General features: G+C 38.3%; 1 protein-coding gene and 2 long non-coding RNA genes across 3 annotated transcripts; 2 read left to right on the top strand and 1 right to left on the bottom strand.

The window, feature by feature from the left end:
• Positions 1-8,567: 8,567 nt before the first annotated feature.
• On the bottom strand, positions 8,568-9,563 carry LOC144652311 (uncharacterized). Its single transcript, XM_078512355.1, has 2 exons — positions 9,357-9,563; positions 8,568-9,017 (listed from the first exon to the last, which is right to left on the bottom strand). The coding sequence occupies exons 1-2, from the start codon at positions 9,507-9,509 to the stop codon at positions 8,568-8,570; spliced, it is 603 nt and encodes a 200-aa protein (XP_078368481.1). The 5' UTR covers positions 9,510-9,563.
• Positions 9,522-10,725, top strand: LOC144648363 (uncharacterized). Its single transcript, XR_013569684.1, has 3 exons — positions 9,522-9,636; positions 10,295-10,377; positions 10,626-10,725. It is a non-coding gene; the product is annotated as an uncharacterized LOC144648363 (long non-coding RNA).
• A 378-nt stretch (positions 10,726-11,103) lies between these two features.
• LOC144648662 (uncharacterized) lies at positions 11,104-15,674 on the top strand. The gene is made up of 8 exons (XR_013569720.1): positions 11,104-11,455; positions 11,871-11,952; positions 12,669-12,692; positions 13,032-13,070; positions 13,837-13,872; positions 14,040-14,096; positions 14,335-14,377; positions 14,762-15,674. It is a non-coding gene; the product is annotated as an uncharacterized LOC144648662 (long non-coding RNA).
• The last annotated feature ends 403 nt before the right edge of the window (positions 15,675-16,077 follow it).

Genomic DNA, 16,077 nt, shown 5'->3' with positions numbered 1-16,077 from the left:
AGCTCGTGCAGTGGCTCCAGGGTGGACGATAGGTCGGGCATGAACTTGCCATAGAAGTTAAGCATCCCTAGAAAGGACTTCAGCTCAGAGGGATTGGTTGGGGTTGGGGCCTCCTTGATGGCCTTCACCTTTGCTTCAACTGGATGGAACCCTTCTGCGTCAATGCGGTGCCCCAGGCACTCCAAAACGGGCTTCATAAATTGGCACTTTTCAGCTTTGAGCCGCAAGCCGGCATCAGAAAGGCGTCCCAAAACTTTCTCGATGTAGTCTAGGTGCTCTTCCGTGCTGGGCCCTGTGATGAGGATATTATCTAGCAAGACTCCTGTCGAAGGTATTCCTTGCAGCAAACCCTCCATGGTTCTCTGGAAGATGCCGGGCGCTGAAGAGACCCCATACGGAAGGCGGTTATATCTAAAAAGGCCTTTATGGGTGTTAATTGTCAAAAACTCCCTTGAGTTCTCATCCACAAGCATCTGCTCATAAGCATGGCTCAAGTCTAACTCAGTAAACGTTTGACCCCCAGCCAACTTTGTGTATAGATCATCGAGCTTGGGGATAGGGTAGCCATCCAATTTCGAGACCTTATTGACGGTAAGCTTGTAATCTCCACAGACTCTTACTGTGCCATCACTTTTCATAACTGGGACAATGGGTGTGGCCCACTCGGAATATTGAACGGGTTCAATGGTTCCTGCCTTCTCAAGTCTTTCCAGGTCTTGCTCAATTTTCTCCCTGAGAGCATATGGCACTGGTCTGGCTTTATGGAAAATGGGGGTGGCTGTGGGGTCCACATGGATCTTGGCCTTTGTCCCCTGTAGGGTCCCCAGACCCTCCCCAAATAGCTGTGCATGTTTCTGCAAAATCTCTCCAAGTCGCTTGTCATGCGAAGTAAGTTGCTTAATCCTTGGCCAATTTAGCTTAATTTCTTCCAGCCAATTCCTCCCCAACAGAGCTGGGCCTTCTCCACTTACAACTAACAATGGCAAGGAGTATTCGCCCCCTTCATAATGTACATCAACTGTACACACCCCTTCGGGCTTGACCTCTTCCCCAGTGTATGTACGAAGGACAATTCCTGATTTCTCCAGTGGCGGTGCCCCGTTTTGTGAGACAAGGTGTTTGTAGGTGCCTTCACTTATCACTGACAATGAAGCCCCTGTGTCAACTTCCATTTCTAGTGCTTGCCCACCAACACTCAGCTGTACTTTGTATGGCAAAGGTTGTTTACCGCCAAGGGTAAACAAAGAATATGCACCCACACCCTGTTCTCTCCCCATTGCCTCCTCTCCCCCCTCTAGGAGATGGGTATCCTGTGGGGTGTCTGACTTCTTATTAGTACTAGGAGGTGGTAGTTTCCCTTTCTTTTTGTTCTGGCACACTCGAGATAGGTGACCCAACTTTCCAAAAGCATAACATTTCGCATCCTTAAAATGACAGCTTTTGGGGTAGTGATTACCGCCACAGCGATAACAATTAACTTCGCCACCCTTTTCCACTTTAAAATCGACTTTGTTGAGCGGAGTATCCCCTTCCTGAGAGTCCCCCTTTTGTATCTCCGAGGCATCCTTATCCGCGGCCTCAATGCCGAGAGCCAGATCGAGCGCTCGCTTCAGGGTTAATTTCGGTTCGGCTAGTAAACGACGCTGTATTCTGATGTCGTGAACACCACACACAAGCCGATCACGTAGCATTTCATCTAATGTTGCCCCAAATTCACAGTGTTCGGTCAGGTGCCTCAACTCAGCTAAAAACATGGCAATTGTCTCACCTGTTTGTTGAGTGCGAGTGTTAAACTTGAATCGTTGTACAATAGCGGAAGGCTTTGGCATGAAATGTTCCTGGGCGAGTTTCGCTAAATCCTCATAGGTTTTGGTCTTCGGGTCCTCCGGAGCGACCAGACTTCGTATAAGCTTGTAGGTTTTGGCTCCCACGCTAACCAGGAAAATGGATCTTTTTTTGTCCGGATCGGTTATCTCGTTTGCTTCAAAAAAGTGATTTACACGCTCAGTGTAATGGCGCCAATCTTCCGTTTCGTTGTATTCGTCTAATTTCCCAAATGTAGGCATTTTCCGTGTAGACTTCGCTTCACTCTAGTCTACCTGGTCGTGGTATTCGATCACGTTCCTCGTCGCCAAAAATGTGGTGTATTTAATAAAGAAAACAGTGTGTAAACTCCGAGTTACAACACACACATGGCAAGAACTCAACTAACTCGATCGTACACGGCCTTCTTGTCACGTGACGACTCTACTAGTCCCAGGACTCCACAGACAGACAATTTGTTTCTGACGGAAATCTAATAGCTTCAATTAGTGAAAAAGTTCTGTGAAACAGTATGAATAAAATGTCACTTTTCACCACCCTTAAGGGCGGCCAATTTGTTCCTGACAAAATCTAAAAGCTTGAATCAGTAAAAAAGTTCTGACAAACAGTATAATTCAAATGTCACTTTTCACCATCCTTTACCTTTAGGACAGACAGTTTGTTCCTGAGTGATATCTTGATGCCTGACTCAGTGTTTTCTGGACATAATGTCCTTTTCACTGCTAGCTGTCCCCTAGGACAGACAATTTGTTCATGACAAAAATCTAAAAGCTTTTAAAAAAGTAAAAAGTTTTGACAAACAGTTTAAATAATTTATAATGTAGATCACTTTTTACCATCCTTAAAGGCAGACAGTTTGTTCCTGAGTGATATCTTGATGCCTGACTCAGTGGTTCCTGAACATAATGTCCTTTTCACTGCTAGCTGTCCCGTAGGACAGACAATTTGTTCATGATAAAAATCTAAAAGCTTGTAAAAAAGTAAAAAGTTTTGACAAACAGTTTAAATAATTTATAATGTAGATCACTTTTCACCATCCTTAAAGGCAGACAGTTTGTTCCTGAGTGATATCTTGATGCCTGACTCAGTGGTTCTTGAACATAATGTCCTTTTCACTGCTAGCTGTCCCGTAGGACAGACAATTTGTTCATGACAAAAATCTAAAAGCTTGAAAAAGGTAAAAAAGTTTCGACAAACAGTTTAAATAATTAATAATGTAGATCACTTTTCACCATCCTTAAGGGCAGACAGTTTGTTCCTGAGTGATATTTTGATGTTTGACTGAGTGGTTGCTGCACTTGCGTTAAATGCCTTGAGAGTAAAATCTTGGGAAAAAAGGATGGTTAACTCAACCAAATAATTATTAAAATTAACTATAATTATTAAAATTACCCCTTGCAATAACCCACTTTCTTGGTAAGCCTTCAGATTAAAATTAACTCCTCACTCTTCGAATTTTTTAAAGGCGAGTTACTGTATTCTCAGTTGGAAGTTCCAACTTTGAGATTAAGTAGGCTTTTATAGCCATGCATGCATGGTCAAAATCATTGGAAGTTAACTAAGATTCAACGTACAGCACTAGACAAGTGTAAGAGAATCCAACAAGGAAAAGCAAAACCAACTCTGTCCTTGAGCATGAAAGCCACAACATGCCATCGAAATAGCAGGTACTCAAGGCAAGTAAGGCTCCAGAGGGAGAACAAGAGCAACCAAAGACACATTCTTCCCTGTTCTCTAGCAAGCACAGTAAGTTGACCTCTGATAGTGACCATTTCCTAAGTTGACAGTGTTTCTCCAGTGCCTTATATTTATCCTACGAACAGGCCCAACATGTTGGTTTGGGAGTGTATGCCAAGGGAATAATTGACAATGTTCAATTACTTCCAAGTTTTTAATGATTTTGTGATAACCAGCTTATGAACTCACAATAATTTTAATAAGCAATCTGATATACTGGTGTGCCTATTTTTGAACACATGTCTGAAGTTCCCAGATTCTTGTTCCTTTTGAACATACTCGCTTTTGTTAAAAATTTTACCTGCGACCAGGTGTTTTTTTATTTCTTTTTTTTTTAGTGGTAAGAATGAAAGAAAGAAGTTATTTTTTTCTTCTGGCCCCCTGCCTGATGGCAGTTTATTACATACATACATTCAGGGATTTTAATGCACAATTGCATATGACTTTCTAGCTGTAGAGAAAAATTCACTCACAAAGAAGTTAAATGGGATTACCAAAAGAGTATCTCACTACAGTTAAAAATCCAGCGTATTACTAAACTACGATTAGGGGTACATTCCCTTCGCATACAAACTGGAAAATATGAAAATGCAGGAGCACCCACACCAGTTGAAGAACGAAAGTGCTTGGTATGTAAGGAAAACCACATAGAGGACGAACAGCATTTTTTAATGTATTGCAAAGGGTATAATGATGTTAGAAAAGAGCTTCATTTCATCGTGTCCCAAACTGATCCTCGCTTTGTAGGTTTAACTGATCATGAAAAAATTATGTACCTTCTTAAATTAGATAATAATGCTACCTCTAGAATCATAGCTAAATATATCTTTCTCATTTTTCAAAAAAGAAAAGAAATTTTAAATTGAAAGTTATATCAATAAATAGTTGTATAATTAATAGTTCAATTATTATCATAAACGTCTGCATTGTAATTCAAGTGTTTGTTATTAAGTAATTTGTTAGCATAGTTGTTATAACACCTTTATTGTAACTAGACCAATACCTCCCTTTGGAGTGTAAGGCACAATAAAGATTTACTGTTACTGTTAATTCAATTCAATCACTCATTCAATTCAATGCATATTCAATTCAATCACTCATTCAATTCAATGCATATTCAATGCATATTCAATTCAATGACTCATCCAATTCAATTAGGAGTGACAAAATGCAAGTAAGCTTGTTTTTATCCGTCCATGAACATGAACAACGATGATCGGCGGAAAGAATCTGAAAGAATCTACAACTTCTGCTCGTCACACTATCAATAACTCCATTTCTGTTGTTGTAGACATTAAACTAAGTATTGTGTCTTGCCTACCATTTGAAAACTAAGAAAAACACCCACCTTTTTTTCGACATCGTTCTTGCCCGAATTGCCCTCTCGTTCAGCCATCTTACACTCGGGTTTTGGCGCGAATTTGTGACGTCACAAACCCGACATGCTAACCTGTTCCCAGGACTCCTACTCCACAACCTCCGTTTGGCTGTTCTGGCTGTTTCGCTTTCCGTTTCGTTTCGGTCGTTTCGGTGGTTTCGGCCGTTTCGTTTCGGCCGTTTCGGTGGTTTCGGCCGTTTCGTTTCGGCCGTTTCGGTGGTTTCGCTCGTTTCGGTCGTTTCGTTTCGGTGGTTTCGTTTCGTTGTTTCGGGTTTTAGTACATGCCGAGCACCAATGCCAAAGAATTTTTCAGTTTTTTTTCCTGTAGTATTGCCTTTGCATAGCCTTTTATAACGCTAGTTAATAGTTTCCTGTCGTTTCTGATTATTTACTAACTTAAGAGTCTTATTCTCTCCCGCAGTAAACAGTACAACAACAAAAAAACGAAAAAACTTATCTTTTTCATGACTTTCATGGTTTTAGAAACGTACACTCGTCCTCCAAACTGAAAAGTAGCTGATACATCTTGGAGGTCTCTTTTACATTACTGCATTACTACAGCATACACGTTTCAAACTGAGTTCTTGATCAAACCGAGCATGCTATGGCTACAGTTGAATAAATTTAGATGGAAAGCACACTGCAAAGACTATCCGAATAGAGCAGAGGGATCTTTTGCGGCGGCACCCAGTGCTTCCCATAAATATTAAAAATGTAAAAAAAGGTACCGTGCGAAGCCGCTTAGCCAGCAGCAAATGGGTACGCGTGGATTACTTTCGCTTATGGTAAGTTTGCTGGTCCCCATTTAAATAAAATGGGAATTTTTTCGCTCATACGACAACCTAGCAGATTGTGCTACTAAAAGAGGATTTGTTCAGTAAAAAAACGTTTTTTCCTAGAGGATTTTTTTGTGGGATACCAGTATGACCGCTATTTCTCTGTTTTTGGAACAATACGGCCCCCTTTACGTTAAAAAGGCGGGAAGGGTGATTTGGAAGGTCGCTGCAGCGGGGAGAAATTGAGAAAAACTTAGAGTATAGCATTCGAGAGCTCGAGGAGAGAGGTTTTTTCCTCCCCCCTCACAGCCTAATCCCGTTCCCCATATTCAGGTTGTTGGTTACAAATAGGTCCATTTTGGTAGTTAACATCATAAAAATGCAATTCAAAATACGAATTCCATAGGCTTAGCAAGGAAGCCCTGCGCTTTCTAAAAATTATTGTCTGAGGTGTGGTGGCATTTACTTATGGAGTTATAGCTAGCGTACAGGACATTTTTATGTCCTTCAACTTTGAACAGTCATTATTTTGAAGGCAGGTAATTACATAGCGTTATTGGCAGTTATATCCAATTTACAAAGCCAGATAGCAGCCTCGTTTGGGTGCTAAGCTTGTTTTCGTCCTATAATGCCATAAAATTGTTGTTTTCGTTTATAATTTTGGCAGACGTATTGAACTCGTTTATTTCTCGATATCTTTTAGCTCGATGTCGGTTACATCTTGGATTTCTTGAAAAGATCGTTCTTAAGGCAGGGTTCTACCTGAAGGCCGTTTTTCCGCCACGTAACTTGAGTTAAATGCTAATATCTCGTTCGTGTTTCCAAACAATCAGAAAACTGTTCATTCATACCATGAATCTATGTTTTACGGTGTTTTGTAAATTTTTGGGCAATTTCTGGGGATATTTGGGAGGAGATGGTTTTTCTCAATGGATTAGTGCACTTTAGAGAAATACGAAATGGTGAAGATTTAATGTGATTTTAAAATTAGAATTTGAAGTTAAAAATGAGTAGATGGACCCCAAACAGTCCGCTGACAGCCGGGGTTGCTCTCGCGTTTGGGTCAACTGTCTGGTGGTGTTCCAAAAATAATTTTCTTTCTTCTATCCCTTCTTTAAACCTCTTCAAATTTCACTCAAATTCAGGTAAAATCCCGCCTTAACAAAAATGCCTCGTTTCTTCTTTGTGCGCGCGTTGACTCGTATCAGCAAGGGTCTGCAGATCGGGCGCTAAAAACTTTGCTCGGTCACCTTTATTGGAGCGTGGAAAATTTTTGTTAAAGAGTTTTTTTAAGATCTTTGAAAAAAAAACCCATGAATGTTCTGCATTGCCTCAATGCTAATTAAAGCACGTGCGTTTGCTTGAAGTTGTCAAGGATTTTAGTTTGTTCGTTCTGCGTTGACCTGGTGTTTTTGACTCGATATGATGAAGGCAAGACTGTTTTGTTCTATTGCTCTTTTTCAGTATTACTTCAATGCTATAATTAAAGCACGCGCGATAACTTGAAGTATTCATTCTCTAATAAAGGAGAGACTCTTCGTTTTAATTAGAGTTTTTCTGTTTCACTGCCATAGGCGTATGGGCACCTTCGGTCCTGGGGGGCGAAGACCTTTTTGCCCGAAAAAAAATTGGCACAGGTTGAAAGCGGAATAAAAAGGCATTTAAAATGGAAAATAGAACTTGCATTAAAACAGCTGTGTACAAACTTCGCCTGCTTGCTTTAGTTCTTTAATTAATTTCGTGGCGTTGTCCGAAGGTTTCAATGCACTGAATCCTTTTTCGGAAATATTTTATTTATTCACTCTAGTTTAGCAAAACTAAAATTAGTTTTGGGGAGCCAATTTACATTGTTTTTACCCAATTTGAAAGAAATACAAAAGCGTGTAAACCAATTGGTTTTAAAACATTTCGTTGAAAGTTTTAAGTTAGCCCTGAGAACTAAACATTTGTTTCAAGGTCTTCCACTAAATCTATCGTGCGCAAACGCTCAAGCTATGGAAAAGCTGATTGCAACTGAATCAAACTGAGAATTTGCGAGAAAAATCGAACATGATTGTAGCAATTTACGAGAGGTAACGAAAGCAGATGAATGAGAAATTATTGGACTTTTGAACCACAAAGTTTGGCATATTTCAAATACTTTTGCTGTTGATGTAATTCGTTTTTAACGTAATGTTGCAGCCCCCCTCGCCCCCTGCCTCGTATGCCGATGTTCAATGCTAAAGCATGCACGTTTGACAGAGTCAAACATACTTTCACAGAGTCTTTCACGTTGGCTTTTCACTGGTTTTAGTCTATGAATGATAATACCCGCAGAAGCCATATTTAAAGTGCGTACAGGGAGTTGCAAAGCTGTTCTATTCGCCATTTTGACGATAAAAATAACGCGTATAGAATGTGCAGGTTATCAGATGATGTAACTTTTAATTAGAATTTCACTATGTTAAGGTTTTTTACTACTTTAATACTTTGTGGAACGATATTGCTATATAAACTGACTTTTTTGTGGAACGAATTAACTTTTTTTTGGAACGAAGTGACTTGGAACGACCTTACTATGGAACGAAATGACTGGATACTCACAGGCAAAATCAAGTTGTTTCTGGATGTGCTGGTGTTACTTTTATGTCATCTTAAAACTTACTCATACAGATATGTAATATTGAACTATAAAAGTAAGATCACGTGTCCTTTCTAACAGAAGCAAATTTAATATCTGCGACACTGCAACTCAATTTTTTAATGTTGAGATAAATGACGTCATGTGCCATTAAATGTAGTATTAAGGTTGCAACAATCAGCCGATAAACTACAAACAGTTCTACAGTATGTCCCATCTTGTAAACATACATCTAAAGAGGATAATATCGAGCAATCACAGGAATAATATTCTCGAACACGGTTCCAAGCCCACTCCATTGCCTCCACATTTCCTCATTTAAAAAATTTTGTATATCAGCACGACGGATACCTTTCTCGTGTTTTACGTGATACTTCAGTTGAGACCACGCAGACTCGACTTCTTGGGTATGGACTCCTGAAAGGGGATCCACGAAATTATCTTTGTGAACAACTGTTCTATGGACGGTAACGTTTGGAACGAAGCGTGGCAAATTTCTATATGCGCCCCAGTCGTCAGAATGCACCTCTGATCCAGGACGAAGAACCCGATGAAAAATTGGTATGAGAGTTGCTCTGTCCCGCCTGGTTACTACTTGGAAGTAACCGCGGCATGGTGTATATTCTGTACAGATTAGGCCAAAAACCCAAACTTCGTCTCTTGCTCTCCGCCCCCGTTGGTACTGAAAAAAAAATCAAGCAAAAGGTATGGACATATTAAACACTTTATCAACTGATTGATATAAAAAAAGTAAACTGCCGACAGGTGCGTTTTACATAAAGAAGTGGCGAGTAAGGGTGCCGCGGGCGCCTAGTGGCGCAGCCGGGAGGGGGCGGACATGGAGGCTGACACGGTTAATGAAAACGTTATAGGGGTGAAATTTGTAAAAACAATTGGTTTAAAAAAATGTGGGAAATCATGTTTTAAATTTGGATTTGTAGAGATTCGATACTTAAACAAATGGCATAACTTTTCGGTGGAGTTGATATCAGTACTGGTTGTTATAGCGTATAAAAGTTACCTTAGATTTGTGATTGAACTGACTTTCGTCCCATTTTGTTACGTAGACACGACCTCCGAATGGAATAAATGGTCTATCCTGTATATCTCTCCCACAGTAATGCCTCAGTAATGCGTATATATTACCAACTGTGTTCTTTGTCAGACTAAGCATTTGTGCAGCAACCGTCCGAAGTTCCCGAAGACTCCAAAGATATATGCAAACAAGAATCTTTCCTAAAGGAATTCGAGGAAACTCTGCAAAGAAACTTCCAGTTCGCAGAGACTTTTTTCTGCGACAGGTGGGGCACCTCCTATAAGAAAATCGTAAATAAATTGTATCATCATCATCATAATATAGAACAGTTTTTTAATCCTCAAAGGTACCGCAAGTCGCGAGCACCTGTCTCGAGTTCAAAGTGAAAAGGTATAGATGGTTTCCCACACATCCGCATCACATCCTATTGAAGTTCTGCGCACATGTATACTTTTCGCCCGCTTTTTCCCAAGTAAATCATCTTTGGAAAATAGGGTATGATAAAATCACTTTTCGTACATCGTATACTAGTTTCCCTCTTCGCAAGTTGCTGATGACTGTAAATCAGGGTTTTTTCCGCGTTCTCATTGCGTTATTTAAATGGAACTTTAGGGTTATACACAGCGCGACATTTATTCCTTATTCTACAGTGAGGATGGTAAGGGGGGGGGGGGGACGTTTCACAAAAATAAATCAGCCCTTTACAATTCATGAAAAATATGACTTTTGCATTTCATCTTTTACGTACGGAAAATAAAAGAAAACGTTTTGAAAAACCACGATCAGGCTTTCTTTTTTCGCGGCATAGGGAAGGAGAAAAAAAAGGAAAGCCTGATACGATTACTTGTCGAGTTGCCTGCCGCCCCTCATAAAAGTATCTGTCAACCCCTAATTAACACAATATTCTTTGTTTTGTTTTCTAGATGAGACTGCAGAGCCACCTTGACTGCACACCACTTGTGGTCATACGTTACCAACTCTCCCACCAAATGTTAACAATCATAAGGTATCTATCTTAAAAGAAAGACAGGGTTTTATGCAAGTTATGAGATTTATTAAGAAGTTTTGTTACTTATAAATAAAATGTATCCACACCACTAAAGGGATCACAGTCCTTAGAAGGAGGGGAGGCTTATCCCCAGTTTTAGTAATTATTGACAGACTATGATCAAAGCACCCACTTACAATTGCACCTAAATTGTATTATAATGTTTAATTTTCATTCTCTACACTTTTCTTTCACATTTCTGTCAGGTCTATAATGCAATCAGAGAGGTGCCTACAAAAATTGACAAAAACTTACGTCCAAGTTGCCCTAATGGGCAGCAGCTTTGATACGGAAGGTATGTCTTAAGAGCGTACTACTAATGTTGACAGGTTTGCAATAGCAATTGATCTTGTCATCTTAGGGCCAAGTATTTATGTTCCTTTTAATTTTTTTAAAAAAATCCTGAAAACCTAAAAAAACCCCTGAATTTTCAGGAGCTATTCTGCTACCTTCCTGATCAGAGTGAAATTAACGAAACTCAATGTATGAGTAATGTTCACGCCAACCTTTGACATGACCCTGTACAGTCATTGTACTGTCGTTAAGTTCCGGGCAGCTGTTATATCGAAGTTATCGCCCATAGCAGTGAAATATTATGCGAGTTCAATGTAACACCAACAGACATCTTCACCCGTAACAGTAAGGTTAACTTAACCGTAGCAGGTGTTACGGACAGCCCTTAAAGGCAGCCCTGCTATAAAAATGAATGGTTTAGCCAGTTGCTTATGCCCGATTGCATAATTTCTAAGTAGTTAGAATGGATATACATCTAATGTCCAGTTGATTTGCACGTGCTATTTGATGGCATAGACATTGAACAATCTTTTTTCAGATACATGTAAATGTACTGGTATGCTGCATGCTGAGTGGCCCAGTTTACCCACTTTTTTAAGAGTAGTTTATTTTATTTCATCCTGTAGCTTGCAGCAAGCTGTTTTTAATACAAACAATGCTGGGGACAACAGTCACTTTGAAGTCGGCATTTTCCAGCCAACCATGTCAACACAGCGTATGGTTGTTGGCAACATTTTGACAGGTACTTTGCAAGGGTTTAACATAGTTGTAGATATCTACAACATTGTATGCTGCAGAAATTCGATTTCTCATATGAAAACAGTAGTCGACTTTACAGTTTTCAAAGCCCTTGCAGCACCCAAGGTCAGACTTTGTATAATGTGAATTAAGGCAGATACGATCCACAACTTTATGATAAACAGTTCAAAACAGATGTGCCCGCGTAAGCTACAATATGTAGCTTGATCTTGGCTTTAAGTGTTACTTTGATCTTTCTGTTTTATTATGTTCCGACTACAATAGTTATACATGCACAATATCTCAGGAGTTATCAATCAAGCATTGAACATACAGACAATGAAAAGCATACTCATAAATACAATGTCACAATTTATATTATTAAAAATCCAGTATTTTTTTTTCAACTATCCTGGCAGGAAATGAAAGGGATTTTATTTATGATTTGGAAGAGGCAGTTGACCAGGCATGTCAAGCTGGCAATGCCCTCAACACACAAAGGTGAGATTTGTTTTGATACTTAGACAAAGCCTAAATGAGAAAATGAATAAATTAACAAATTAAAAAGGAATAAACTATTTATAAACCAGAACATTTGTAGAACTAGCGACCCTTATCATATCTTTACCCTTTGATACATTTTGATATCCTTGTTGTTTTAGTAGTTTAACATTTCCCTATGTTATCACACATCTTTTTTGACACTGCAATCAACGTTTTGCAGATGCCTACTGGAGGAGAACCGCTAATTGAAAAAAAGACAGGAGGCGGAGTTACGTCTGTCTGTAAGTGCAACCAAAAAGGAAGCAAAGATACGTAAACACAGATTTATATTCAAAAGAAAAAATAAATAAATAAATAAAAAAACTAGAAAATTATAAATAAATTACACATGTGCAGACATGGGAATGTGTCATTACTTGTTACGGCTATGACCATACTTGGAGAGACAAGGGCAGTAAGTCGGGGAAAAACGAAGAAAACTGGGCAGAAATTGTAGCGGCAAAAGTTTTCAATAAAAGTGATAAAATTAAGCCCCTGAGAAACGAGTCTCCAGACCATTTCCAAATGGCTCTGCAAATGCTAGGGAAGGGAAGAAAAGGGAAGGATGGAGGGGGAGAGGGAAGGAAGGAGACTCTAATTATGAGATGTACAGAAGATGTGTGTCTGAACCTGTCATATATATTGACTAACTTGAAATAAAACTTATATTATAGGAAGCTGCAGACAAAGCAAAAACAGTAAGTTTTTGATGACAGTATTTGTTTTAATTACGTGAAACTTTATTCAAAACAGGGGTTATATATTCTCAGATTATAAATCATTGTTCGAGTTCAGTGATTCACAGCCACTTTGATGTAGAGGTAGTATTGCACACTGTACGACCAAAACACATATATATATAATTATGTATTGCAAAGAAATCTCTGACCTACAATTTCAGCAGATGGGGGCCTTTAAAAAATGATGAAAGTAAAGTACTCCACTCTAATCCTTCAAAAATACTTATAGACTTTTTCGATGCAGAACATGCGAGATTAACAATATGTTTCAAAAGTACCAATTTTTATTTTCGGCAGGCGAACAATGGTATGAATGAAACTGTGGTCGACACAGAGGTAATGTGAGTCATTAATAGTTACAGTCAAAACACCTCAAGCTTTCCTGTGAAGGGTGGATTAATGATTCCACTATTGCAAATTTGATTTCATTCTTTGATTTAATATTCCATTCTTGAATTGAATATTTCAATTTTCAAAAGGTGGCATGATTCAAAACTCGAATGTTGATTTCATTCATGCGACAGACACGTGAGAATTTGAAAAAGTTCCCCAATTTGCATAAAATGGGTCAACGACAAATTAAACGCTTTTTCTTCTGCCAGTAGCATTTTTTTTGGCCTTTTCAGTGCACCAAAATGTCTCGCCTCTCTTTTGGTATTATCATAGGGTTGAAATATAAGAACGTGAAGAACAAAATGATGAGAAAACACCATGTGTGACATTTGACGGTTGACTAGTTTATGCAAATTCAGGTCGAATTTCCACGTTCTTGTCGCGTGAAGCCAGACAACAATCCAATCAACATTCGAGTTTTGAATTAAGTCGCAGTTTGAACATTAAAATATTCAATTTAAGAATGGAATATTGAATCAAAGAATGAAATCAAATTTGCAATAATGGAATCATTAATCTACCCTTGACAGGAACGCTCGAGGTGTTTTGACTGTAATAATTAAAGTTTTTATAATATAACATCCTGTAAAAAATTGATTGAGGAAAATTAAAGAAAGAATAAAAGGCATGGATATGATTTTACATGCTTTGCATGCCTTCAATGTCATTATTTACAAATAACACTAACAATCCCTGATTTATTTGGTAGGTACGCAAAAGAAGGATTGATGTGTTAGATGAAAGGGTAAAAAGCTAAACAAATTACCTATATCAAATGTAGTTAGCGACTATTAAGCATTCAATTTCCTACGGGAATGACAAGGTTAAAGAGAAAATTTGACTATTACCTTTTTCTTTAATGAAACCAAATTTCTGATCAAGAAAGGTAATTTGGTGTTTTCTTTTTTTAAGGGATTAAATAAACGTCCCCGCAACAGTAGCAGTAGTCAAGGTGATGAAAGTGGAATTGTAAGTATTCGGTAACGTGAAAATAAATATAAAATTCCCCATTTAAAGGCAAATTAAAGAGCTTGTATTCATAGATTGATTTTTTCATTAATCCCCCTCCGCTCGTTTTTTCTCCCCCCCCCCACACACACACAGTCCCCCTACATGCACCTGTTACGCATTTTTTTTTTTTGAAAAACAATTTGATTGAGTATTTGAGAAAACATATTTTTGGTGGTATTGTTATTATTTCTTTTAGGTTGTGCTCAATCCACAAACGTCCAGTTTGCCGTGTCACACGAGTAAGTTATTATGGGATTTATTACTTGAGGTTTCTTTTAACAAAACATTCGTTTTGGCGAACAAGTTTAGAAAGAATTATTAAAAAGTTCAAACGAGTGTTTTTTTCAGGCAGAATTTTAAAAATAATTTGACCTTCGAGGAAATACCTTTTTCAGCATTGGTGAATGGACCAAATCATCACGGAAATTTATGAAAATGGTGAAAGTGCAAAACAATCCCGATATGCTTCAAACTTTGCATACTTATAACGAGATCTCCGTACATAAAAACATTTAGGTCTACAGCAAAAAAAGGAGAAAATGGAACTAATTTAAGTGACACTTATTATATATAATTTCTGTAAAAAGGACTACTTCCTTACATTGGGACTTCTTTTTTTGCAGGTTAGAAGAATGTCCAATCAAAAGGCAAAGCTCTCGCCATGGCCAGATGTTCTAGTTCTACATGATTGCTACCAAATTTAGATTGTATTACAATCTCTCAAGTTAATTATTAGACCGTTCGAAAAATTTGCGTCAGTTTCAAAGCTCAAGAATTGTACCTTATTATTAAAAGAAAGATGTGTGACAATAATTATCACAAACACGACAAATGTGTGATCATTTGCTATTCAATTGGCTGAAAAGTTTGGAAACCCCAGTTAAAGAGTAGGAAATGTTGTCTGATGTTGTCACTTTAATCAATCTTCTTGATTTTTTATCCCATTTACGTTTTGTTGCAATTTCGCAAGTTGAGGTGTGCCTTCGAATGTCAGTCGTTCGTTGATAGTATAACACGGATTCATAAATGGCAAAGATCAATTATTTAAACTAACCATTAAATACCGTATATTGATTGCCAACAATCAAGATTCGAAAATAAAAAAAGAGAGATTTAACATGACGCTACATTTATTACATTAATAAAATGTAAAATATATGAAAGGATTTTACTGTTTTTCACCTCGTTACATTCATTATTTATTTGCCAAGCTACCTACAAAGCCGTAAATTAAGGGGTTGCCCTTTCGTTACTTGGATTCCCGTTACTCCTTACATCCACGGTGATATAAATCCCTTGTATCCAGGATTCAACGTCTCTTGCGTCCAAGGGTACGTACATCGATTTTACAAATGTCTTACGACGAGGGGTTCTTGCTCCAGGGGTTTTTGCTTGCGATAAGGGGTTCGGATAAACCAGGGGTTTTCTCTTAGCTTACGTTGGACATCGAGGGGTTCTTACGTATAGGGATCCAGAAAATTAAACCTGCCAGTTTTAAAGGAGTTTTTAAGTTAAAGCTGGCAGTTTTTAAAGAATCTAAAAACTTTACAAGTAAATAGGAGTCTTAAAGCTGGCAGTTTTAAGCAATCTTAAAGCTGACAATTTTAAGGAGTCTTACAGCTGGCAGTTTTAAGGAGTATTAAAGCTGGCAGATTTAAGCAATCTTAAAGCTGACAATTTTAAGGAGTCTTACAGCTGGCAGTTTTAAGGAGTCAAAGCTGGCAGTTGTAAGGGTCTTAAAGCTGGCAGTTTTAAGGAGTCTTAAAGCTTGCAGTTTTAAGGAGTCTTAAAGCTGGCAGAATTAAGGAATTGTAAAGCTCGCAGTTTTAAGGAATCTTAAAGCTGGCAGTTTTAAGGAGTCTTAAAGGTGGCAGTTTTAAGGAGTATTAAAGCTGGCAGTTTTCAGGAGTATTAAAGCTGGCAGTTTTAAGAAATCTTG

The sequence above is a fragment of the Oculina patagonica genome, chromosome 4 (assembly GCF_052425735.1).
Source record: "Oculina patagonica isolate OP01 chromosome 4, crgOcupat, whole genome shotgun sequence".
NCBI classification, from domain to species: Eukaryota; Metazoa; Cnidaria; class Anthozoa; order Scleractinia; family Oculinidae; genus Oculina; species Oculina patagonica.
The sequence above is the reverse complement of the archived record's forward strand: the minus strand, read 5'-3'. Positions and strand labels throughout refer to the sequence as shown.